The following is a 27,125-nucleotide window of genomic DNA, read 5'->3' on the forward strand; positions in this document are numbered from 1 at the left end:
AAAGAGCCTGGTGTGCTACTGTCCATGCAGTTGCAAAGAGTTGGACACAACTGTGACTGAGCACACACACGCACAACCATATATACTGAGGGTTAACAATTACCTTTGAACCTTTATGTTTTGTAATATTTTCTCTTTTTTTCAGTAAGAAACATGTCCTGCTTAAGAATTTTCTATTTTGCTTTACTTTTTTTAAAAAGGAATATACCTATTATACTTATTTTGATAATCTTTTAAATGCTTAATGCTGGAACTTCTAAACAATTCATATGTAATACTTTTCATCTATCATAAGAGATAAGTACGATTGATAGTTTCACTTTATAAATATAAGGAAACAGAGTTACTTAATTAAGTAATTAAGTAACTATTCAAGCTCACACATTTAAAAAGCAGTGAAACTTAGGCAGACTTATTCCAAAGCTGACACCTTTAATCATTATAGTATATGGCCACATTCTCATTATCTTTTGAGAAATATGTATCTTAAAATAAGTTTATACACACAAGGTGCTCAAAAACAATTCAGGACAATCAATATAACCAACCATGACTAATTTTACTCATCATTCAGGTTCTACCTTGTCCCTAGCAAGCATATTCTCTTAGTTTCCCTGACTTTCTCATCAAAGGCAGGTGGCATTGCTGCTGCTACTTAGTTGCTAAATTGTGTCCAACTCTCTGTGACCCCGTGGACTATCGCCCACATGGCTCCTCTATCCATAGGATTTCCCAGACAAGAATACTGGAGTGGGCTGCCATTCCTTCTCTAGGGGATCTCCCTGACCCACACTGAATCCACATCTCCTGCACTGAGAGGCAGATTCTTTTACTGCTGAGCCACCTGGGAAGCTACACACAAATTTGCTAGTGGTCTGCTAAAGATCTAACATAAGGTAAGAGTGAATCAAATAGAAAATAATGAAATAGAAATGACTACATAAAAGAGAAATGATTATCCATTTCCTTATATTCCCTGTTTTTCATAACTTAAAAATAAATTTAAAATAATCTCTCTAGTCAAAGGGACAAGACACCAGCATAAATCTTATCATACACTTGATGACTTTCTAACCTTAGCAGATGATCTTTGGTTGGGTTCCTCTCGAGGTTTCAGGGCTCCCACTCCAAGAGTAGGGAGTTGTGTTTGAAAAACAGACATGCGACCACCAGTTGGGGACATCAACTTAAAGGCAGCCTGAAGAGCTGGACCCAAGGCACTCTGAGTCTCCAAGGTCTTGGTGAACATTTGCGGCAAAGTTTTCAGTAAATCTTGGACGAGCTTGTGAAATAAAGCAAGAAAACTCAAAAGTGTTACAATAAAAAAAATTTTTTTCACAATAAGTCAGTAAGTAATACAATAGACAGGACATTGAGTCATGATGATGGTCAGAGAATCTACAGACAGTACAGTAAACAATGAAGTTGGTCAAATGACAAGAAAGCCATTTTAAGTCAACATTATAAATTGGCAAGCAAGACAAATCAAAATTGGGGCCTTACAGTTCTTGCACATGCAGTAGTCCAGCAAGACTATAAGTCCAAAATATATCCAAAAGAACCATCACAGTTTAGAGATTTGACATATTTAAATGCCATGAAATATGGCCTTCTCAATCACCTCTATACACTTTATTCTTTTCAGTTCCAAAGTGTATTTAACTCTTCCCTATTGCAAAATCTAAGGTAGCCAGTAAATTTGCCAACTAGTGATATTACTACAAAAGAAAAACAAAACAAAAAACAACTACCTCTTCAGGTTAGGTTGTACAAATAAAGAGAGTTAATGGGAAAAAATACTTTGCGCTATGGCAAAGTCACCATTGCCAACAGCTGAGACCATAGACTTGCTAGTTAAAATGTTACCCCTATGGCATATATGCATGTACAGGGTAGACAACATCCCCCCTTCAGACACATTCTGTTCACCTCTCACTGTATTATGTCATGGCAATTTCCAGGCAGGTAATAAGAGTTTCTTCTGAACTGACCTCAATGACACTCTGTGAATCAGAAAAGCAAAGGGCACTGAAAGCAGCCTAAAGTGCTTCTACGTAGTGACCAGAAGCTTATCTCAGCAACCCTCCCAATTTCCCAAATGGCTGGCAAGGCAAGTTTCCTGCATCTTATCCTGCTTTATGGAACAGACTTATCTTCTACCCTATTACAAACTGATACATTAAACTTAAAAGCAATCAGTTTAAGGGCAAACTCAAAAGCTGTTCATCTGATGAATTTTAACTAATTGCAAATATAAAATGCTACACATCCTAGAAATGTCACAGAAAGAAGCAAAATTCTACATAAAGTTCATTTTAAAAATACATTCCTTCAACATTTCAATCAAACATGTCAGATAGGAAAGTGCCCCTTACCTCTTTACTTTCATTTAAATTTACTAATAAGTTCTCCGGCATAGGTATAAAAACATCTGAAAAGATAAATAAATATTTCTTTTAAACAAAACAACTGTCACAGATGTTCTAGATATATAACACTGATATAATTAACCACCCCCACACTTAGAGAAAAGCTCTACTTTCACAGCAATGTATACCTATGTTCATAGAGTTACCAAAACAGCACTGATTTAGGTTTCTATTGTAACTTATCTGTTATGTAAAAGGTAAATAGTCTCTCAGAAAATAGAGATCCACAAGCACTCTGTAACGTTTGTACAAGTACTCCGCTTCTTAAAGACAATTTAGAATCCTGCCTTAGAATTCCTGCTTAGCCCCAAAAGCAGTCAAAGAAACACTCCTGGCATTAAAAAAAAAAAAAAAAAAAAATCTTGACTAAGAAGACACACAAAAATTCTGTCTTGAAATAGAAGTAACACAGCCCACTAACAACTGCGTCATTCATAAAGTGGATACTTTCTCAGAAAGGAGGCTACTGTCCTACTTAGGGCTATAAAATCAAGTAAATCGCAAGGTATGCTAAATGGACACATCAGAGGAGTTTTTCAGTATTCAAATTTATTCCTTCTTATGTAGTAAATACTGTTTTCTGAAAGGAAGCAAACTGGAAGGAAAATGTGGGTGGTGATGGAGTACTTTGAGGGGGTCTCACTTTTTACATTTTTGTACTGTTTTTCATTACAAAATTACAAAAATAAGGCTCACCATAATTCTTATAAAAATAATACCAACAGATAATTTGAAACATTAAATATTTAACTATCATATAAAAAAATCTACTGTTTAGATTTCATCCCTTTTATCTTTAAGATTTTAATAAAAGTTTTAAAATATAATCCACACACCATGAAATGTACTTGTGCAGAAGGCACACTTCAGTGATCTTTTTACTGTATGCACAGAGTTGTACAACTGTCACCACTATCTAATTCTAGATCCTTTTCATCCTTGCAAAAGGGAACCCCACACTGATTAGCAGTCACTCCTCACTTCCCTACCAACTCCCAAAGCTCTAGGCAGCCTCTAGTCTTCTGGTCTCTGAACTGGCCTATTCTGGACATTTTATAATAATGGAGCCACACTATGAGGTCCTCTGTGACTGGCTTCTTCCTCTTAGCCTAACATTTTCAAGATTCATCCATGTTGTTTTTTTACTGCTGAGTAATATTTCATTATATGGATATCCTACATTTTGTTTATGCTGGGTTGTTTCCACTTCTTGGCTGAGTTGTTAAAAAACATTCATGTACACATTCTTGAGTAGACATGTTCTGTACTGTTTTATTTTTAATAATTCATGTTAACAATTAAAATAAATTGAAATATAATTGCTTTCCTATTAAGTAAAAATGCTGGGTTATATGGTTAACTCTATGTTTAACTTCTAGAGGAACTGACAAAATGTTTTCCCTAATGGCGGCACTATCTTCCATTCCTACTACTAGTGAATGAAGGCTCTACTTTCTCCACATCCTTGAAAAAACTTGCTACTGTCCTTTAAAAAAATGTTTGCTATGTGACACCCAGCAAGGGATATTCATCAGCTTTTGTATAAAATTGAGAGGCTGAACCATATCAGTAAATTCACAACTTGGCCCATTATCAGAATCACCTGTTATGTGATTTTATTTTATGCCAAGTAAGTATTTGGAGAAACATGAATAGGTAAGAGAAAGGGGAAAGACTGACTTGGCTGCTCTGTTGTGAGATTTGGAACAACCAGGACAGAAGGGGGGCTCTATTAATCTATTGCATTTTAAAGATGTACAGCCAATTCTCATAATTCACAGATTTTATAGTTGTGAACTTACCTATTTATTAATATTTATTTGTAATCCCCAAACCAATACTCATGGAACTTAACCAGTTATCCAGACATGCTCAGAGCAGCAGAAAATTCTGGTTTTGAGATTTCTTTTTAAGTGCTCTGATATGGCATTTCTTTGTGGTTTTCATTTGCATTTCCCTGGTAACTCATGATATGAGCGTCTTTTCAAGGGCTTATCAGCCAACTGCATAGACAGAATGTTGAATACGGTGTACCATAGAGACAAGGCTATTCAAATCCTTTGCCCATTTTTTAATTAGGTTGTCTTTTTATTAAGCTGTAGAAATTCCTTGCATGATCTAGATATATATTTTGATCAGATATATGACTTTCAAATATTTTTTCTCATTCTGTGGGTGTCTTCACTTTCATGATGGTATCCTTTGAAACACAAAAAGCTTTAGTTTTTAAAAACATTTTCATTTTTTTATTTTATTGAAGTACAGTTGATTTACATTGCTGTGCTGATTTCTGCTGTACAGCAAAGTGACTCAGTTATACAAATACGTATTCTTTTCCATTATGGTTTATCATAGAATATTAAATACAGTTCCTTGTGCTACACAGTAGGACCTTGTTGTTTACCCAAGGTTTTAATTTTTAAGAAGCCCAACTTACCTATTTTCTCTTTTGTCGTTTGTGCTTTTGGTGTTTTATCTAAGAAATCACTGCCTAATTCAAGGTCACACACTTCTATGTTTTTTTCTAACAGTTTTATAGTTTCAGTCTCATATTCAGATTTATGATCCATTTGGAGTTAATTTTTTAAACTGTGATAAACACATATAATATGCAAAGTTTATCACCATAACCATAAAAAAATTTTGTCATTCTTTTTCAAATTTTCATTCATTTATTTAATTTTTTTTTTTGGCTGCACAGGCTTTCTCTGGCTGCCGTAAGTCAGGGTTACTCTCTATTGTGGTGCCCGGGCTTCTCACTGCAGAGGCTTTTGCTGTTGTAGAGCAGAGGCTCTAGAGCACTCGAGCTTCAGGAGCAGTGGCTCAGTGGGCTCAGTAGTTGTGGCACATGGGCTTAGCTGCCCCATGACAAGCGTTAACTTCCTGGACCAGTGTCCCCTGCATTAGCAGATGGATTCGTAACAACTGGACAACCAGGAAAATCCTCACCTCAACCATTTTTAAATGTACAAATTGTTTTCCAGTAGCACTGAACCATTTTACATTCCTACCAGCAATATACAACAATTCCAAAGTTTCCACATCCTTACCAGTCCTTGTTATTTTCCATTTCTAAAAATAATAACCATTCTAATGGATGTCAAGTGGTATCTCATTGTGATTTTGATTTGCATTTCTCTAATGACTAATGATGTTGAGCATTTTTTCCTATGTTTATTGACCATTTGTACATCTTCTTTGGAGAACTGTCTATTCAAGTTCTTTGTCCATTTTTGAGTTGTGGTTTATTTACTGCTGAGTTGTATGTATGTCTGTTAGTCACTCAGTCATGTCCAGCTCTTTGCGACCCCATGGATTGTAGCCCACCAGGTTCCTCTGTCCATGGAATTCTCCAGGTAAGAATACTGGAGTGGGTTGCCATTCCCTTCTCTGGGGATCTTCCCAACCAAGGGACTGAACCTGGATCTCCTGCATTGCAGGTGGATTCTTCACCGTCTGAGCCATTAGTAGCTCTTTTATTAATCCTTTATCTTATGTAAAATTTGCATATACATGTGTTTTCTCTGTACTTCTCTACTTCTTTTTACTGTCTTGATAGTTTTCTTTCATGTACAAAAGTTTTTAACAGTGATCAAGTCCAATTTATTCATTTTTTTCTTTTGTTGCTTCTGCTTTTAGTGTCATATCCAGGAAATCACTGCCAAACCTAATGTCATGAAGATTTTCCACTGTTTTCTTTTTTTTTTCCCCACTGTTTTCTTATAGTTTCAGTTCTTAAGTTTAGGTCTTTGATCCACTGAGTTAATTTTTTTTTTTAAATATGGTTGAAGATAAGGGTCTAACTTCATTCTTTTGCATGCTCAGTTTTCTCTGAACCATTTGTTAAAAAGACTGTCTCTTCCCCATTGAATGGTCTTGGTATCCTTATCAAAAATAAAGTTACCATATATGTGAAGGCTTATTTCTGGGCTTCTATTCTGTTCCATTGGCCTATGTCTATCCTCAAATACTGCCTGAATGAGATTTAACATTAACTTGCTTTTGTTGCCTTGTTCAGAATTCACTTTACCTCCATAACTCTGTTTCCTCTTCTATAAAATAAGAGCTTTGACTGAAGAACTGTCACAAGTTCAAAAATCTTGTCACTATATACTCAAAGTTTTCCTCAATATAGTAGAATCATACCAAGTGATCTGAATTGGCTGAACAATCATGAAATATTTCTAAAACTAAAATTTCCTCAGTTCATTAATTTAAGTATATAATATATACCTTCAATATCTGAAACTATTAGCATCTGAGGTTGAGAGAGACCTTCTTGAAGACTGTAGAAGTGGATTGTACTATCAAATGTTATGAAGCCAATTTTTGTCCTGGTGTTGCCAGGAAGCCTAAAAACAAATTCAGAAGAATATTTTATAAAGTTTTATATTATACCTAAAATATCTGCAAAGAGTTACATACAAACATTTGCTTCTGTCCTGTGGAAAATGTCCCAACATAAGTGTTTTTAATCCATGCAGTGTTTAATCACCATGGAAACATATACTACTCAAAAGAAAACACTACACATAACCCAAATAATCAACAAAACCAAGCAATAATACAGCAATCCAAAACTCATTATACCTATATAAAGCTATATTAATCACTTAGGAAATGACATATAAAAAACAACAGAAAGTATATAAAAAGTCTGTAGATGATTTTAACTTACAAAAAAGACTTCAAAAAATTACCACATACCAACTCTAAAATGTAATTTACATACTGCATAAATCTACATACTGCTTTACATACTGTATCTTTTTTTTTTAATTGCCTAAATTTATTTTTATATTGCTTAATGCATTCATTTAAGAAGATCAGCAAAAAGACGTTTTAAAGAACTTAAATATGTAAACCTTAGTTTTACAAGGGGAAAAACAAACTAGTTTTCATTCTTGGGTAAGTTAGTAAACCCTTTCATCAACAAACAATTCTTATACACAACCTACAACATTAAAAACACAAATGCCGATAAGAACAAAAATGTCTGTAACCAAGCTGAGGGAGTTAGTCCATTTCTGATGAGATTTGCTCCTGAACATTCTTCCTTACCATACAAGAGCACAAGAGTATTTCATTACACTGAAAGGTCATGCTAGCTTTCATGGGTTATACTAAGCATGTAAGAGCCATTTAAAGTAAAGTTGTTTTAAGAGGCTTAAATGACCAGCAAATGCAATGTGTAGACACTGTTTAGATTCTTTTTCCAACAAACCCACAATAAAAAAAATTCTTGAGACAACCAGGAACAAAAATTGAACTGGATATTATATCATATTATGGAATTACTGCTAATTTTGTTTGATGTGATTCTCATATTTTAGTTACGGTTAAAAATAACTCCACTTATTTTTAGGTAAAATGATCATATTATGGAATTACTGTTAATTTTGTTGGATGTGATTCTCATATTTTAGTTACGGTTAAAAATAATTCCACGTATTTTTAGGTAAAATGATATACTGACTGAGATTTGCATTAAAATAATCTAGGAGAAAAAGCAGGGGCAGGGGTAGATGAAGCAAGAACAGTTGAATGCTAAAAATACTGAACCTGAGGCTAAGTACCTGGAACTTCACTAAGTTCTTTCTATTTACCACATCCTTGAAATTTTTCCATAATAAAAAGTTAAAAATAAACTAGTATTTCTCAGAGAAAGGGAGACCTAAAGTTAACTGTGGATTTAAGTGGACTTTTAGAACATAATTACATAGCTTTTTAAATATATTTTGGAACTACCTATTCATTTTATTAATACAAACACTGTTTCTAAATTAACCTGAGTTAAGATACTTACAAATCCAGATTGTCTAACAAACTCTGGCAAACTGAATTCAAGTATCCAGTTTCAACTGCATTGTGAGACACATCAAAAACAAAGAGGTACACTGGAGGCTGAGGTGGTCGTAACTGAAGGAGAAAAAGGATCTCATTAAATACAATTAACAGGATTTAATTTAAACTTACCATTTGTCATGTCTACATATAGCAAAACAATAAAATAAACATTATTTACAGATCAAGTGGAGCCTATAATAATAATAAATGAAGAAAATAATATAGAAAGAAGTTTTTTTCAGATGCATACTTAGAAAAAGGAAAATGAGAATATGATTGTCATCTGTCAGAAGAGTGTTTTTTCTAGGACAGGAAGGAGAATACATATATTCAGAAAGCTTTTAGGGGACCTCCTTGGTGGTCCAGTGGCTACGACTCTGTGCTCTCAATGCAGGGGTCCAGGATTCAATTTCCAGTCAGGGAACTAGATCCTACATGCCAGAACTAAAAGAGCCTGCATGATGCAACTAAGAGTTGGTGTAGCCAGATATCAGGTTGGTGCAAAAGTTTTGCATTGTTGAACTTTGCCATTTGATATTGGAAAATTTTTTAAGTAAATGCGGTTATGATACACATCATTTTAATGCACATTTCTTGCTTTATGTTTTTTGCTAATGAATTATTACTTGTTAATTTTGTATGTATTTTAGACTATAGAAATTGTTACTAGACAAAAAGCGAATTCTTGCAATTTTCTTATCGGCGTTCAAAATGGGTTATAAAGCAGCAGAGACAACTCACAACATCAACAATGCCTTTGGCCAAGGAACTTCTAATGAATGAACAGTGCAGTAGTGGTTCAAGAAGCTTTGCAAAAGAGATGAGAGCCTTGAAGATAAGAGGCACAGTGGCCAACCACTGGAAGTTGACCACAAACAACTGAGAGCAATCATCAAAGCTGATCCTCTTAAAACTACACGAGAAGTTGCCCAAGAGCTCAATGTCGACCATTCTACAGTCATTTGGCATTTGAAGCAAACTGGAAACGTGCAGAAGCTCAGTAAGTGGGTGCCCTCATGAGCTGACCGCAAATCAAAGAGGTTGTCATTTTGAAGTGTCATCTTCTCTTATTCCATGCAACAAACACAAACCATTTCTCAATTGGATTGTGACTTGTGACAAAAAGTGGATTGTATACAACAACCCGCAACTATCAGTTCAATGGCTGGACCTAGAAGAAGCTCCAAAGTGCTTCCCAAAGCCAAACTTGCACCAAATAAAGGGTCCTGGTCACTGTTTGGTGGTCTGGGGCCAATCTGATCCACTACAGCTTTCTGAATCCCAGAAAAACCATTAGATCTGAGAAGTATGCTCAGCAAATCGATGAGATACACTGAAAACTGCAACACCTGCAGCCAGCATTGGTCAACAGAAAGGACCCAATTCTTCACGACAATGCCCAACCACCTGTCCCACAATCAACATCTCAAAAATTGAACAAATTGGGCCACAACATTTTTGCCTCATCTGCCATATTCACCTGACTTCTTGTCAACCAACTACCACTCCTTCAAGTATCTTGACAACTTTCTGCAGGGAAAACGCTTCCACAACCAGCAGGATGCAGAAAATGCTTTCCAAGAGTTTGCTGAATCCTGAAGCATGGATTTTTATGCTACAGGCATAAACAAACTTATTTCTCATTGACAAAAATGTGTTGCAGTGGTTCCTATTTTTATTAATAAAGAGCTGGTTGAGACTAGTTAAAATGATTTAAAATTCAGGGTCCAGAACCATAATTACTTTTGCACCTATCTAATTAATAAATGGGCTTCCCTGGTGGCTCAGAGGGTAAAGCGTCTGCCTACAATGCAGGAGACCTGGGTTCGATCCCTCGGTTGGGAAGATCCCCTGGAGAAGGAAATGGCAACCCACTCCAGTACTCTTGCCTGAAAAATCCCATGGACGGAGAAGCCTGGTAGGCTACAGTACATGGGGTTGCAAAGAGTAGGACACACAAATGAGCAACTTCAGGAAGGAATTAGTAAATAAATATTTTTTAAAAAGAAAACCTTTTGAGAGTATTGGCAATGTTCAATTTTTGGACCTGAGTGGTGAAACAGTGGTATTATGGTTAGTTGGTAACCTATATATTCATGATTCATAGGCTTTCATCATATTTCACAATTTAGAGAAATTACAGTTCTGAAAATGACAAATCAAGTCAACTTGAGTTGGTTATTTAACCAACACATTTCAACCAGTTGCAGAAAAATGCACAAGTATATTTTAAACTTGCAGAAAAATGTACAAGTGTATTTTGTATATACTTGCAGAAAATGTACAAGTATATTTTAAAAATTGCAGAAAAATGTACAAGTACATTTTAAACTTCCAAGCTCAAATATTTGTCTTCAATTCAATAAAAAGCATCAAATAATCACACTCAGAACTTGATGTATAATATACTTTTATATTTTTTTGCACATATCACTTGCCAAATTCATAGAATCTGCTGTCCAAGAAGTAAGTCTGGAAGAAGCAACATCTCTTGCAGACCTAGGCAAGTTTCCAAATGTAAAGGAAGCCATTTTTACAAAAGCTAAGAGGTAAAGAAACGGAGGAAAGCCAATTCAAAAAAAAAATTCTTCTGATTTTTTGGCTTTACATAAAGAAAGCTATAACAGCCATTTAAGTGTCACAAAAACGTTTTCTACACTGAAATTTCCATGTGGTGAAAATAGACTGAGTCCTCATAATTTCTATAGTAAAATGGCCCCAACTGACCAGATAGAGACTATCCCATAAAAATACACTAAAATAAAGTATTAAAAGTTGGTATTAAGTCTTATCTTCCATATTCCCTTTTCTTAGAGGCAATTACTGCATAGAGAAAGAGAAACCAAAAGTTCTGGATTTTGCAAGTCACTTAAGTAAATCTGTTTCATACCTGTAAAACAGGATGAACAGTGCTTAAGTAAGAGTTGTTTCTGATGATCAAAGAGATATATGTGGTTTGTAAAATGGACAGTACTAATCAAACATTAGGCATAATTATTATCTTTTCAAATGCAAGACCTCAGATACTCACACAAGTGTATATATAAGTACTTGAAGAGGATACACATCACATTATTATTTGTAATAGCAGAAGCCTAGAAGAGACCTAAAAGTAAGTATGATCCCAATACTCTATTGCAGATTTCTGAATGGATACCCAAGAAATAAAACGGAACTTCGCATATACTTTCACTCTCCAAACTTACCCTTATATACAAATTAACTATGTTTATAATGAACAGGATAACTTTTATAAGTTAAAAATATAAAATTTCATTAAAAAACTATATGGTATATTTAAAACCCAGTATTATGAAGTATTTATGCTACATAAAAAGTGAAACTTTACCATGTATTCTGAAGGAGCCATAAACTCAATTGTAGCATTTTGAACTTCAGGTCTTCTGTGAGGTTCTCCATAGACTCTGGTCAAAGGGTTGTACATGAATTCTTCAGGAACTATGTGAATTAACAACATACACTGTTAAAACTGAAAGGATTACGTTTAATACAGCTTGCATTTGGCTGTTTTCTTAATTTAGGGATTCATATATAATTCAATATAAACTAAATATTAAAAGCTAAATGCACTTTTTTTTTTAAACTTGGCCATGCTGTGAGGCATGTGGGATCCCAACCAGGGATTGAACCCACTCAATAACCACTGGACTGATAGGGAAGTCTGGGTTAAATATACTTTATTTTTGAGTTCCATTTAATTTCTCTCCATAATGAACAGCACTAAGTATGTTTTCCTTTTACAATTACAAGTACTATGACTTTTCCTATTTTCTAATATCCTTTTTCTCTTAATTCCTGGAAAGCTGCTTTCCTAAAATACTTTAAGAGGATGATAAAAACTCATTAAGTGCTAATTATTTTCTTAAACGCAAGACTAAACTTTGTCTTAAATTTCACAGTGGTAAAAGGATAGTAACATTTGATGTTGTTTACAGACTCTGGTTGCCCCTGGAAAGCTACGGCAAAAATACTTCAAAGTATTTTTAGGGTATCAGGGTATGGGGCATGGTGAGTTTCAAAAGTTATTAAGACCTCTATGGAATATCAGCTGCCTTCTGCTTACAAAACACTAGTGCTCCAATATTTTCTAAATTATCACTGCACCTGTCTTCTCAATAACTGTTTAAAAATTCAAATCCCAATATATGCTAAAGGGTAAGCTATAGTTCATGAAATGCTCTGGGCTGCTTATGAAAGTGACTTCAACTTTTATTACAATTTAACTTCATATACCAAAGCACATATACATAAGCTTTTAAAGGTGTACTAAACACTATACATACATATATTTTCTGAATTATTACAGCATAAAAAGAATGCTCTTTTTCTACCCTCATTTTCTTCTACTCTAAAAATACAAACAGTAAAAGTGGTTTTCAAAAATATCAGAAGCTCCTCTATTTCCCAATACTTAATGAAATGTCCTTCTAAACAGATTTTTAGAAAAATTGAAAACTTAATTTTCAATGTGGATATCGGCATGCCCTTTTTCCTTCTCTAATCCTAATAGAATGTTGTTAGGTGATATTTCTCAATATATAAATAGTGAAACAGTTACTGAAGGCTATCTCCTCCTCATTAATTACTGAAAAAACTACATTCAACTAACCTTCTAGCACTGCCCACCTCCCTTCATACAGCAGTGAATGAAGCTAATGGCAGCTATTCTGTGGACTTATTTTCTCTCACCCTAGAGAAAAGGCACGGGACAATTTCTAAATAAAAATATTTCTTAAATTATAGGCTTAAATAATACCATGAAATATGCCATTTATTATATGCCTAATATAATAAATGTGAAAAAGTGGTATCAAAGTAATATTACCATATTTTTTTGCTTAAGAAGTATGTAATCATTTATATATAAGTATAAATGCCTAGGAAAAAAGTGAAAAGAAGTTATATCTGAGTGGCAGGATTACACATAAATAAGACAGGAGTTTGTGGTTTTTTTTGCTTTTTTAACTTTACATTTATATTATCTGATTCCCTACAATGAATATAATAATGTTAATAAAAAAGACATACCATCATTAATTCGGTAACATAAGTTACACTTCCATCTCCTTTGATCAAGAAAGCTGACAAAAGGGTTGATGTATGTCCTGCATGAACGGCATCTCACAATTGTACTAGAGGTAACCACAGGCAATTGCTGAAAAAAAAAACCACCAACTAATTTATTAAAGACAGCAATCATCATGTCTAAGGGTAAAGCAATTAATCCATACAACTGTTGCAATATTATAATTTTCGAGGAAAAACTAGGGTAAAAAATGTGTCCAACCTGCCACACAAAATATTATGTAGTTGACATGTATTTATTTTTAAACCTTAATGATTTTCCTGAAGACTATTCTCATTAAATTTTGCCTTTTAAAAAGTTTTTATTTTCTCATTAAAAGTTTACATTGCATACACGACAGTGTAAAGCAACTATACTCCAATAAAAATTGATTTGAAAAAAGTTTACACTGCAAAATCAACATAGTAAATTTACAGTGTATTTCTGAGATGAATGGTGAAGGATCGATCAACATTCTAAAAAAAAATCAATTAAATTATTGGGAAGTTTCTTCATGTTACATTAACAGGCTACTAAGTTCTCATAAAAGAACTATCACAAAGTAAGTTATGGTTTAAATCATATTTCAATGTTTTATTTGACTTGGCAATTATGCTATTTAAAGTCTATCCTACATATTAAAAGATCTAAAGTCTTAAAATCAAAAATCAATAAAGGCAATACAATCCTATTACCAAAAGGAGGTTGGTTATGGGAAAGTCATTTCACCAAAAAAAAAAAGAGAAAGTCACTTCACTTATGAACTGATCAACTCAAATGACTGGGTCACATGTCATGGGTCACATGTCAAGGTCCCAAAGCCTTAGGACAAAAGTAGAAGGGCTTTTTTTTTTTTCCTCCTTTTTTTGGGAAACAGTTTCTCAAAGCAACAGACTTTACTCCAAGAATAGAAGAACTGGGAGAACAGGTAAAGCATTTTAATGGGTAAACAATTTACAACTTTAAAAAAAAATACTATGGTTCATTTATCTATTTTCTTCAGTACATCTATCCTACTCAGTACCTCCTGAATTTTTCAACAATATGTTTATTTTATCTCATTGTAAAAGTGTTTGATAATAACCTTTTTGACTGAAATACAAATAAAGGAATTTGTCAATGGTCAAATTCCTAAAGACAGCTCAAACAAAATTCTTGCATTATTATAAAAGATGCCTTACCACTAAGATAATTTTCCACATTTACTTTCACTAATAAAACATACCACTAGGTCTTTAAAAGGATGAAGCAGCAGTCCCAGAGGAAGTTTGGCTTTATTCAGTAAGGCCTGAGTCTGAGGAATGCTAGTCAGTGTGCAGCGAAATAACCTGTATCAAAGTAAAAATCATGTATCAGTTATTACTATGACTAGTTTGGAACAAAAAAATTTCAAAAGATTTAAAAGGTACATGTTGTAACACTGGATCAGATTATAAATGAAGTACTTCAACAGGCTCTCACAAATTTTATCCTTGCTAAATATTTAAATCCTATTCAGAAAGAAAGGGTAGATGGTTACAATCCCATTTCACATAACAAAACAGTTTCTTCTCAGCTTGTGCATAAGACAGCGTGGACTATCAAAGGACTTACTTTTTCTTTATATAAATCTAGATTGCACTGGAATTACAAGGTGGTAACCCAAATTTGCAAATGTAAAGTTATATGTATTACCTGAAAGCTCAGTTTTGTATTAGGATCTAAAAAGGCAGTTTAAAAATAACACATTCAATTTATCAGAAGTCTTCATATCTTAAAAACTTCATAAACTTAAACTCACAACCAAATTGAGAAGAGAAAAGCTTACTATAATTATGTTTGCTATGAAAAATAATTTAAAAGGATAGCAAATAAAGGATTATAGAGAATCAAATCTCCACACTTCAGACTTTGAAAATATAATAGAGCCACCATAATGATAATGAATATCATAGTCCCAATAGAGTTGATAAGAGCAACTATCAGATCAGGCATTACAACCTTATTTCTTTACTTAGAACATTTCAAATATCAAGTAAACAACTAACAAAGTACTGTTTTGTGCATGCAGACTACTTTCATAAATTAATACACCTACATAGCTTGCTCAAAATACATGAAGCTCAAAAAAAAAATCTGGAAGCATTTTAGAACAAGTAAAATGTCATATTCAATAAAAAGTACTGTTTGAAACCTTACTCTGGGTTACAGTTCAGTTTCTGGATATCTTCATGCAAATTTGGAACTGGAGGCTGCAAAGGTGTCGATGGAAGCATGTTTCTCTCTTGAAGAAGATTGATAACTCTTAGCCCCTCTGGATGTAGGCTTAATCCACTCATACTTGCAGTTAAATGATTAGCACCTAAAGGAGTCTAAAGAAATATAACTTCACATTAAGTAGCCTTTACAATGTCTTCCATTGAAAAGAGAAGCATATATTAATAACAAAACTGTAATCTCGATTTCCTGGTCAATTGTTTTGGTTCTGGAGACATCTAACAGGACAAAAGTCTTATGAAATACTCATTATCATTCTAAGTTGGTAAAACAATGTTCATTGTACCTTACTTAAATGTTTTCAGGTGAAAATAGTTTAAATCAAAAAGCAGAATACAGGTTATTAAAAGAAAAGTATACCTGAGTAAAAGCCTGTGGACCACTTGCGTAATTCAAGGAAGAGGGTGGTATTCCTGTTCCTGTTGTACTAGGTGGTGTTGTGTTCTGATAACCAGGTGGTAAAGAGGGATATGAATATCCAACACTTCGGCTCATTGTGGGATTCTTATTAGTAGGCTGTGATGTTGCTAGAAACAAGGTAACTTTTAAGTTCTATTTTACACTCCAGAGTACTTTAAATCAACACATAGATCCATTAAACTTGTAACTCCAAAATCCTTTGGGTAACTTAATACTTTAACTCATCAATTTTGTAAAATAAAACAAACACTAGTAACAAAGTGAGAGCAATGATTAAAATCTAGCTAATGTGGTCTATAGCTATAAACACACACAGGTTAAGTTTAGTATACTTAATTTACTCATGTCATGTACTAAACATTGTATTCACTAAAATTTTAATTCAAAACAACTTTAACTAAAATATGATAAATGTTCAAATGGATAAATTTAAATAGGTCTAACTGATAAAAGTATTCTATAGTCATAACATCATAATAATAAAGCCCATAATCCCAATTCTAAAGGGGGGGGAAAAAAAACCTAACAAAAAGTCTAAATCCATAGAGACAGAAAATGCTAACAGGAGATACCATTGCATGACCTAATTATTAGGTTTTCTTCCCTGTTTTCTATCAGGAACACATAAAAAAAATAAAAACTTTCATAGCATCTCACCCAAGAAGCCACCGCCTTCAATCTCATCATAACTATTGTGAACCACCATAGATCCATTATTGGTATTTGATATAATACCTAAGGAGGAAGTTTATTAACAATATTTAAATTAGAACCAGTATTACAATTTCTGCAAGATCTGATCTAGTGTTTAAAATTTATGATAATGTTCCAAATGACAAAGAGCTTAAACCACATCCCAGGAAATGTCACATGTTGAAATAAAAATTTCAAATAAGATTCTAAATATACAAAATATATAAAAGTTTCAAATAACTTTATAAACCTCTAAAAAGAATGGTACTTTGTGCAGTTTACAAAATTATATACAATCTGAAAGTTTTAACAGTTTCAAGAGCAGCATTAAAAACTTCTCAGGAGCAGTACACACTAAACTAAGTCACGAAAATCAATACTATTTAAGAATGAGGATAAATACGGATGAGATAAACTATGAGGGTAAAAACCTTTAAAAGAAATACAGAACAAAAAAAAAAAAATTAAAAAAAAAAAAAAGAAATACAGAACAGAGTAGAATCTAGAATTAACTCTAAAGTGATGTATAGTAATTAGAACAATTGCCTTAGTCCAGCAAACTAAACTAATAATAATAATCTATCACTAAAATTTGTTAGCTCTAATTCAGGTATAGAAGAAATCAAATCAGTGAACAGCATCACCTCTAGCACCTACAAATAAACGTGTTAACTTTTAACAGTCATTTTAATACCAAATAGATAAGTTTAATGACTTCAATAAAGTTAGTAACTCCTTTCCAATTCTCAAGACCACCATGACTTTACCCATGAGTTGATATATTAATAGAAAATCTTGGTAATCTTGTAGAAACAAAAACACTGAGCATATTTTTATTTATTTACTGTTGGCTGTGCTGGGTCTTAGTTACTGCACAGGTTTTTCTCTAGTTGCAGCAAGCAGGGGCTACTCTCCAGGTGCTACGTGAGGGCTCCTCATTGCATCGCTACTCTTCTGCAGCACATGGGCTCCAGGCTGTGTGGCTTCGATAACTGTGGCATGTGGGCTCAGCAGTGGCAGCTCCTGGGCTCTAGAGCACAAGTTTGGTTGCTCTGTGGCATGTGGGACCTTTCCAGCCAAGAGATCAAACCCATGTCTGCTGCACTGGCAGGTGGATTCTTTACCACTGAGCCACCAGGAAAGCCCTGAGCATATTTTTAGTTGGTTAAAAGTTTAAATACTTATTCTAGCTTGATTTTCAAAATTATCATGTGAGACACTTACTTTATCATTTTGTTACTCATTGTTAACATGATCCTTTTCAAATTATACACAGGTCAGTTTTTTTCCCTACTAACAATACTAAAAAAAGGAAATGGTAGGAGAAAATACAAAAATGATAATATTGATTGTACTGAGTTGTAGAATATGGGCAGTGGCTTTTCCCCCTCTTCTTCTGTTTTCCTATTTCCAATCTTGTTACAATGGTTATATTATACCTAAAATCCAATTTCTTACTTTACAAAACATTTTAAGTTAATAAACTTGTATTTTAAAGTTACATCTGAAGATAATGGTTTAAAACTATAAAACATGAAAATGTTTTTACATTTTACTTTTTATTTAGGCTTATAAATGTTTGTTAACAGTGGCAGTTTGTTAACAGTAATGGTGGCAATCAAAAATCTGCTTCCACAAAAAAGAGCCGATATATTAAAAATATAGCTTCAAACATCATGTCCAGAAAAGCAAAAGTCCCCCTCTCACTTCCCTCTACCAAGAGATACGTAACTTTATAGCCATGATTTTTAAAGTCTGCACAGTAACAAAAAAGTTAACAGTGATCCCAAAGGCTAGTCCACAGCCCAGAATAGAGGAATGGAAAACTGAGAAATTTTTTTAAACCCTAAATTCCTAAGGGGCATCTCAAACCAAAACAACCAGATTTTCTGGAAAAATATGGCTTGTGTGCACAGAATTCAGAGAATATTAATCCTTCCACCCTGAGTCAAAACTTTAGGACTTGACTTGGTTTTTGTCCTGCTTACCTTCTTGGTTGCTAGTTGAATTAAATGAGGGCTGGGGCACAGTTCTAGGTGTCAATTTCCGAGGAGTAAGGGCCCTCACTGGAGGTGGTCCTCCAGTTGGAGGGGGGCCAAGAGGAGCTCCTGGCTGAAAAGTGGTAGGCAGAGGTGGATTTGCTAAGGGCAGTGCAGACCCTATGGAAACAATGGTTTTTCACGCGTCACTTAAGAACTTAAGAAAAAGTCCAAAACAGCCTTCCACCAAATCTAAATAAGTTCCAAATTTATATTTTCATTATAAACCAACAAATTACTACAAATAGGTTAACTTTTCAGATTGACTGCCTAATTTTACATGCATACTTTACACATTTCCAAATCTCTCCTACCATAATTCTTGTGTGTGTGTGTGTGTGTGTGTTTGTGTGTGTACGCGCGCACTCAGTCGCTCAGTTGTGTCACTCTTTGTAATCCTATAGACTGTAGTTCATGGAATTCTCCAGGCAAGAATACTGGAGTGGGTTGCCATTTCCCACTCCAGGGGATTTTCCCAACCGAGGGGTCGAACCCAAGTCTCCTATGTCTCCTTCACTGGCAGGCAAATTCTTTACTGCTGTGCCACCTGGGAGGCCACCATAATTCTTACCTGTCAATTATTAAAGCAATATAAAGTCGGGATCAAATCACTTATAGAGTAGACACAATGCCCTGTTTATTGCTTAATTCTTATTAACTGGTCACAGAGTTTCAACAGGCTATGTCAAGTATTGCAGTAGAAATTAACATGAATAAAATTTTATGGAGTACTTATCAACATAGCCCATTCGATTACCATCAATTAGGGTTAGATTTAGCTTTCTAAAACTACAAAGTATTCTGGTTATCCTAAATTCTCCAAGTTTTATCTCATTTTGCTTCATTTTTATTGGGGGTATAACCTGTTAATATTAGATAATAAATGTGTACACTGTTTATAGTGTTTACCTAGTAATAATTATAAGCAGGTTACTTTCAATAATGACTTACATCCTATATTAAGAATACTTCCTAGGCTTAAAAATCAGGAAATGATCCAAAGTTTATGTAGAAACCTTATGAAACACTGCTATCCAAAATGCTTAAAAGGTATCCATCAAACTAACCTAAAAAATATCATGGTATTCATCCTTGTATCTACCAGTATCTCACTGCCTAAATTTCACCAATTTTCTATTAGGGTAGTAAGTTCTACTCTTGAGGAAATTCTGTGTGATATGGAAAGTTCCAAAACCCACAACCAACTTCTCATTTGCCAAAAAGGAGCAATAGTCTACAAAGTAGATAAAATACTACTGATTAAATACACGTGATTTAAATTTTCATTTTAATACTTGTTTTTTTATCCTTTGAATTTAATATATTCTATCTGTGTTTTATAAAATTGAAGGAATAAGGACAGCAAATATGAAAATTTTCAGTGTCTCTTCAATATTGTTGAATTCTTCAGTGCTAAGTCACTTCAGTCATGTCCAACTCTTTGTGACCCCATGGACTGGAGCTCACCAGCCTCCTCTGTCCCTGGGTTTCTCCAAGCAAGAATGCTGGAGTGGGTAGCCATCCCTTCTCCAGAGGATGTTCCCAACTCAGGAACCAAACTGAAAAATGATCTTCCAACAAGACTAGTCAGTGCCCTGTTGTCAAAAGTGAAGATAGAGATTTATTGCCATGGAACTCCCTTATCGAAGGATAGAGATCAGTCAAAGGAACAAAAGGGCAAGGTACACTACCAACTCAGCATGAACAAGAATGTATGATACATCTGGCTACAAAGATGTAACAACCTAATGTTTAACAGAATACAAGTGAGCTTATTGAGATTTTTCACAGCTTAAGAGGAATACTGTTGAATCCAGAATAAGCTACGTTTCATAAAATAGACTTTATTTTTTCAAGCTGAATGACTCTTATTTAGAACATTAATAGCTAGAGTTTCAGAATCTGGCTTCTGAGATCTCTAAAGCTAATTACATGCTAAAAGGTGGCCTATAAGAAAAGAAAAAGTTAGAGAATTTTAATATGTGAACTATATATTTTGCATAACTTAGATACAGTTTTGAGATCAGACAGTCAGGCATCTACCAACAATGATGAAAAAACAGAGGTAAAAATCAGGGAATTTTTTGAGGTCTCATTAAGAAAAGAGAAGAGCAGTCAAATAGTTCTTTCAGCAGTCATATGCTTCTTTTACACAGAAACCTTCCTAAATTTTGGCACTTCCTTATGTCTCTGTCACTACATCTGTGCTATAATCAACGTGCTCTACCTGGGGGCACCTCAGGGCGGTCTACCTTCTGTTATAGCCAAAAAAAATTTCAGGGTATTGATCACATGCTTTGTAATGAGAGGCTACACTTCCAAGTAGTTTTTATTTTTTAATTTTTTAAAAAAATATTTATTTATTTGGCTGCATTGGGTATTAGTTGCAGCATGTGAGATCTTTAGTTGTGGTATGTGGGATGTAGTTCCCTGACCAGGGATTGAACGTGGGTCCCCTGCACTGGGGACATGGAGTGTTAGCCACTAGATCACCAGGAAGTCCCCCAAATGGTTTTTAAACAGTACTTTTTCCTAACCTATTTTCTTGTGGCTTTGGGCAAATTATTCAAGCCTCACATTTCTTATCTGTAAAACATACTGCTATAAAAATTAAATAAGATAACACACATTCAAGTTTGGTAAAATGCTGGAAAATAACAAATATTCAATAAATGTTATAAAGAAGTGAATGTTCATTAATTTCAAATGATTAATGCTCACTCACAGTGTCAAATAAATAAGAATACAAGTAATCAGAAGGATTTTGGTTCTAACAATGATAGGTCAGAAGATCTCTCCAAAGAAACCAAGTTTCTAGAAGCACCCTTAATCTTTACAAGACCAAAATGCATTCACCAAGGTTAGTGGCTAGTCAAGAGGCTAAGAAAAATAGTTTCAGCAGTTAACAAACTATAAAATGCAAGAAGTCCATGTAGTATCTAGATGCATAAATACATATTAACATAAAAAGGTAACAACTGATAATACCATTTCACTTGAAAACTTTTACTAGTTCATTTCCTTGAGGATATCTGCTGAACAGAATCAATCTGCAGATCCCAATATAGAATCTGAATTAATAGTTAAAAAAAAAAAGAATAGTGAAATGGTTAAATGAACCTACTTTTGAACCACATATGACCAAACAATGAGGTTAAAAAGATTTAATGATCAAAGTGAGTCCAAGAATACATAGCTTTCTTCCCAAACTGATGTACAGATTCAGCACAATCTCTATCAAAATCACAGCTATCTTTTTTTTTCCCCCAAAATTTACAAGCTGATCCTAAAATTCTGAAGGAAATGCAAGGGACTGAGGACAGATAGAACAATCTTGGAAAAAAAAAAATAGTTGGAGGAGTCAATATTTCCAAACTCAAAGCTTACCATAAAGCTATAGTAATCAAGATGTTTGGTAACAGTTTAACAATAGACAAATAGATCAATGGAACAGAATTCAAAGTCCAGAAATAAATCCTACATTTATGATCAACATAACCCTTATTTTCAACAGGGGTGCCAAGATCATTCGATGGGAGGAAGAACACACTTTCTATCCTAGGACAACTATATATCCACATGCACAAGAATAAAGTTAAATCCCTACCTACCAACACCATATGGGGCTTCCCTGATAGCTCAGATGGTAAAGAATCTGCCTGCAATGCAGGAGACCCCAGTTCAATTCCTGGGTCGGGAAGATCCCCTGAAGAAGGGATAGGCTACCCACTCCAGTATCTTGGGCTTCCCTTGTGGTTCATCTGGTAAAGAATCCGCCCGCAATGCGGGAGACCTGGGTTCGATCCCTGGGTTGGGAAGATCCCCTGGAGAAGAGAAAGGCAACCCACTTCAGTATTCTTGCCTGGAGAATTCCAAGGACTATATAGTCCATGGAGTCACAAAGAGTCGGACATGACTGAGCAACTTTCACTAAAAACACCATATACAAAAATTAACTCAATTTTGATCAATGTTTGATCAAATTTGATCAAACACCTAAACGTAGGAACTAAAGTTATAAAACCTTAGGAAAAAAATGCAGGGATAAACCTCTGTGCATGGCTTTCTGACCACAGATGTGCTCAATAGTACTCCTCACTTCAAAAGTAAGTCTGTTTTCACCGCCCCTCCAAGATTCTCGAATTTCTGCAGTCAAAAACTGTCTGGGCTTTAACAAATAGATAAGCCAAGCCTTAGATCAAGTCCAAAGAGAGACCACAGGGATTGAGTTTCCCTAGAATACAAGATGGAACCTTGCTAATGTAAGTACTGGCCAGTCCTCAAGGAAGTGATTCTGCACGCATACCTGAAACCCTAAAATATCACAGTTGACCCAAAGAAACTCAGATAATACCTTCAAAGGAAAGAAGCAAAGCAGAAACAATCATGATTTTAACTTAACCCAAAAGTTGCAGAAATAATCTAAAGATTAACAGTGATCAAAAAAATAAAGTCTTCCATGTGATTTTAAGACCGAAATAGTAATTTAAACATTTAAAATAAGCAAAATTTTCCTATTTCTAGCACTCCTATAAGAACTCTACCTGATTTTATGACGTTGTTTTGAAGTGAAGTATCTCCAGAAGAAACATATTGAGGACTCATCAAATTTGTATTCCCAGTCATGGTTGGTTGGGATGACGCACGAGGACAATGGTTTGTCTGTGACAAATAGTTATACTGCCAATTCGAAGGTGATGGTACGCTGGCTCCAGGAGGAAAGCTACCAGAAGGCATTGGTGTAGCAGCTGGGTTCTGAGAAGTAGGTAGTGGCATTTGGGGACTAGGACCACTATGGAGTGAAGGTGTCACTGGATGAGAAGCCACAGGTGGTCCATAGAGAGCTTGTCCATGTCTCTGATAATTACTTAACGGAGAAACAGTCTGGGAACTACCAGAGTTAGACTGTCCGGAGACTGGATTCAAGGTCTTTGCTGGTATTAGATGAGGGTAGGATCCTGTAAGCTGAGAATTATACCCTTGGCTCACTGACACTTGTGAAGACAGGAGGGCATTCTGGACAGGACCTTCCAATAAGAGCAGGAAAAATTAGTCTTACAAACAAACAAAGCAATACTTAAAAAAATACAGTAAAATATATGCTACTCTTAAAACTCAACAACAAAAAGACAAATAACCTAATTAAAAATGAGCAAAAGCTTTAAATAGTATTCAAATATACTTCCAAAGACATAAACAAATGGCAAAATGTTCAACATTATTAGTCTTAAGAGAAGTGCAAATCAAAACCACAATGAGATATCACTTATACTAGGATGGTTAAAAAGACGGCAAATAACAAACGTTGACAAGGATGTGGAAAAACTGGAACCCTCATACTTTGCTAGTGGAAATGTAAAACAGCACAACTGCACTGAAAAGCAATCTTGGCAGTTCTTCAAAATGTTAAACATAGATATCATATAATCCAGCAATTCCACTCTTGGTCTCCGTAAAAACTTGCAGACAAATGTTGATATTATTATTATTATTTTTAATAGTCCCAAAGGAGAAACATTCAAATGTCCGCTAACTACTGAACAGATAAACAAAAGGGGCATAACCATACAATGGAATATTACTTGGTCATAAAAAGGAATGAAGTACTGCTGGCAAGCTATAACATAGATGAACCTTGAAACTTTATAATAATTGAAAGGCACTACTCACAAAAGACCATACGCTGCACAAATCATTTATATAAAATGTCCAGAACAGAAAAACCCAAAGACACAGAGGTAGATTTGTGGTTAGGAACAGGGAATAGGTAGTAACTGCTAATGGGTATGGGGTTTCTTTTTTGGGGTGATAAAGATATATTTATTTATTTATTTCAGTTGGAGGCTAATTACTTTACAACATTGTAGTGGTTTTTGCCATACATTGATATGAATCAGCCATGGGTTTAATGTGTTCCCCATCCTGAACCCCCCTCCCACCTCTCTCCCCATCCCATCCCTATGGGTTTTAGAGTTGGTTATAGTGATGGTTATTGCACTGTACATTTAAAAAAACTTTTTTTCATTTTATTTTTGGCTACACTGGGTCTTCACTGCTGCGCACAAGCCAAGGCAACTCTCCAGTTGCAGGGTGTAGGCTTCTCACTGTGGCGGTTTTTATTGTTGCAGAGCATGGGCTCTAGGGCACGTGGGGTTCAGTTGCTTTTAGTTGCTTGGTGGCATGTGGAATCTTCCAGGACCAGGGATGGAACTCATGTCCCCTGAATTGGCAGGCAGATTCTTAGCCACTGGACCATTACGAAAGTCCTGACTGTACATTTTAAAGCTGTTATATATATAAAAAATTTATCTCTAGAATCACCACTTCTCAGGAATATAGTCATTTCTGCCCATAAAACTAGAAAATGAAAAGAAATAAGATGAATATTTTTTAAAAGGTGGCACTCATACAAAACTAACTCCCGTGGACTCTCTACATTTAAGAGATATAACAAAAAAATACTTATCTTCCACTCATACCCTCTCAATCCACGCAACCACAGTACAAATATCATTAGTTTAATTTGAACCCTTTCATTAATTACACAATACTTACACAAACATACACAAGTATATATATATAGAAGGAGAGGGAGGATTGTGTATGTGTAAAGCACATACACATAAGTAGTATGTATCTGGGGAACGCTAGTTGATAAGCATTCAGTTCAGTTCAGTTCAGTTCAGTCACTCAGTCGTGTCCGACTCTTTGTGACCCCATGAACCGCAGCACACCAGGCCTCCCTGTCCATCACCAACTCCCAGAGTCCACCCAAACTCATGTGCATTGAGTCGGTGATGCCATCCAACCATCTCATCCTCTGTCGTCCCCTTCTCCTGCCTTCAATCTTTCCCGACATCAGGGTCTTTTCAAATGAGTCAGCTCTCTGCAACAGGTGGCCAAAGTATTGGAGTTTCAGCTTCAGCATCAGTCCTTCCAATGAACACCCAGGACTGATCTCCTTCAGGATGGACTGGTTGGCTCTCCTTGCAGTCCAAGGGACTCTCAAGAGTCTTCTCCAACACCACAGTTCAAAAGCATCAATTCTTCTGCGCGCAGCTTTCTTTATAGTTCAACTCTCACATCCATACATGACTACTGGAAAAACCATAGCTTTGACTAGATGGACCTTTGTTGACAAAGTAATGTCTCTGCTTTTTAATATGCTGTCTAGGTTGGTCATAACGTTCTTTCCAAGGAGTAAGCGTCTTTTAATTTCATGGCTGCAGTCACCATCTATGTGCATTACTCTGCCAAAAAATTTTTTAAAAATACAGGTATTCTTTCAGAACAAAAGAAACAGATCCACATGTGTTAGTTGACTAATTGCTTATAATAATGAAAAATTGGAAACAAATATTCATCAGCAGGAGACTGAGTAAATTATAATTATTCACACAACAGACTAATTATGAATAAAATGAATAAACCAGATGTACATCTATCAATTTAGATAGACTACAAAAAGAAAACTAAGGACTTCCCTGGTGGTCCACTGGTTAAGAATCTGCCTGCCAATGCAGGGGACACACATTTGACCTCTGGTCCGGGAAGATTCCCCGTCCAGAGGAGCAATGAAACCTGTGTGCCACAACTGCTGAGACTGTACATCCTGGAGCCTGTGCTTTGCAACAAGAAAAGCCAAAACCGCCGAAATGAGAAGCCCACACATCGCAACTAGAGAGCAGCCCCTGCTTACTGCAACTAGAGAAAGCCCTCACGTAGCAACAAAGACCCAGCACAGTCAAAAATTAATAAATAAAATATTTAAGAAAAGAATACTGAGAAAAAGGAAGTTATAGAGAAAGAAGTATGATATCTTTCTTACACAAATCTTTTGATTATGAAAATTTTTCATACATAACACAAAAATATAAAACCACTTTTTGCAGTCTCCCACACACAAATCAATGAAATATCAATAGGAAATATATTTGATTTATTTTGGATTGTTTGACATTTTACAATAGAAAATCTTTCTTTCAGGAATTCTCTGACAGTCCTTTGGTTAGAAGTCCACGCTTTCACTGCAGAGGGCCAGGGTTTGATCCCTGGCTGAGAAACTAAGAAACCCCAAGCTGCGCAACAGTCACACACACACACACAAACAACTTTCTTTCTCTCATAAACATGATATGTCTCTCCATTTATTCAAAACTGTTTTATATAATTCAATTATATTTCATGCTTTTTTTGTAAAGGTATCTTCCTTTAAATTAAATGTAGTTAACTTGATATTAGGGATTCTGTAGTTTGTAAATTACTATGAATAGAACATTTACTTTCACTTCTAACTAGTAAAAGGCTGTCAGGTATTCAAAGTACCATAAATGCCCAATTATAAGGTGAGATTTT

At 34.9% G+C, this 27,125-nt stretch overlaps 1 protein-coding gene across 2 annotated transcripts in view; it reads right to left on the reverse strand.

Moving 5' to 3' along the window:
* SEC24A (SEC24 homolog A, COPII coat complex component) overlaps window positions 1-27,125 on the reverse strand; it is a 68,881-nt gene that overhangs the window by 21,893 nt on the left and 19,863 nt on the right. The window contains exons 2-13 of one of the 2 annotated variants that reach the window (XM_043465482.1): window positions 23,315-23,797; window positions 18,720-18,890; window positions 16,696-16,773; window positions 15,979-16,145; window positions 15,541-15,713; window positions 14,588-14,690; window positions 13,326-13,452; window positions 11,626-11,735; window positions 8,236-8,348; window positions 6,663-6,781; window positions 2,376-2,431; window positions 1,076-1,282 (exon numbers count right to left, since the gene is read on the reverse strand). In XM_043465482.1, the coding sequence (XP_043321417.1) occupies window positions 1,076-1,282; window positions 2,376-2,431; window positions 6,663-6,781; window positions 8,236-8,348; window positions 11,626-11,735; window positions 13,326-13,452; window positions 14,588-14,690; window positions 15,541-15,713; window positions 15,979-16,145; window positions 16,696-16,773; window positions 18,720-18,890; window positions 23,315-23,797 (1,907 nt within the window). Of the gene's footprint in view, window positions 1-1,075; window positions 1,283-1,334; window positions 2,004-2,375; window positions 2,432-6,662; window positions 6,782-8,235; window positions 8,349-11,625; window positions 11,736-13,325; window positions 13,453-14,587; window positions 14,691-15,540; window positions 15,714-15,978; window positions 16,146-16,695; window positions 16,774-18,719; window positions 18,891-23,314; window positions 23,798-27,125 lie in introns of those variants that run through there. The other variant, XM_043465483.1, reaches the window with a different exon arrangement.

The sequence above is a fragment of the Cervus canadensis genome, chromosome 4 (genome assembly GCF_019320065.1).
Source record: "Cervus canadensis isolate Bull #8, Minnesota chromosome 4, ASM1932006v1, whole genome shotgun sequence".
Classification (NCBI taxonomy): domain Eukaryota; kingdom Metazoa; phylum Chordata; class Mammalia; order Artiodactyla; family Cervidae; genus Cervus; species Cervus canadensis.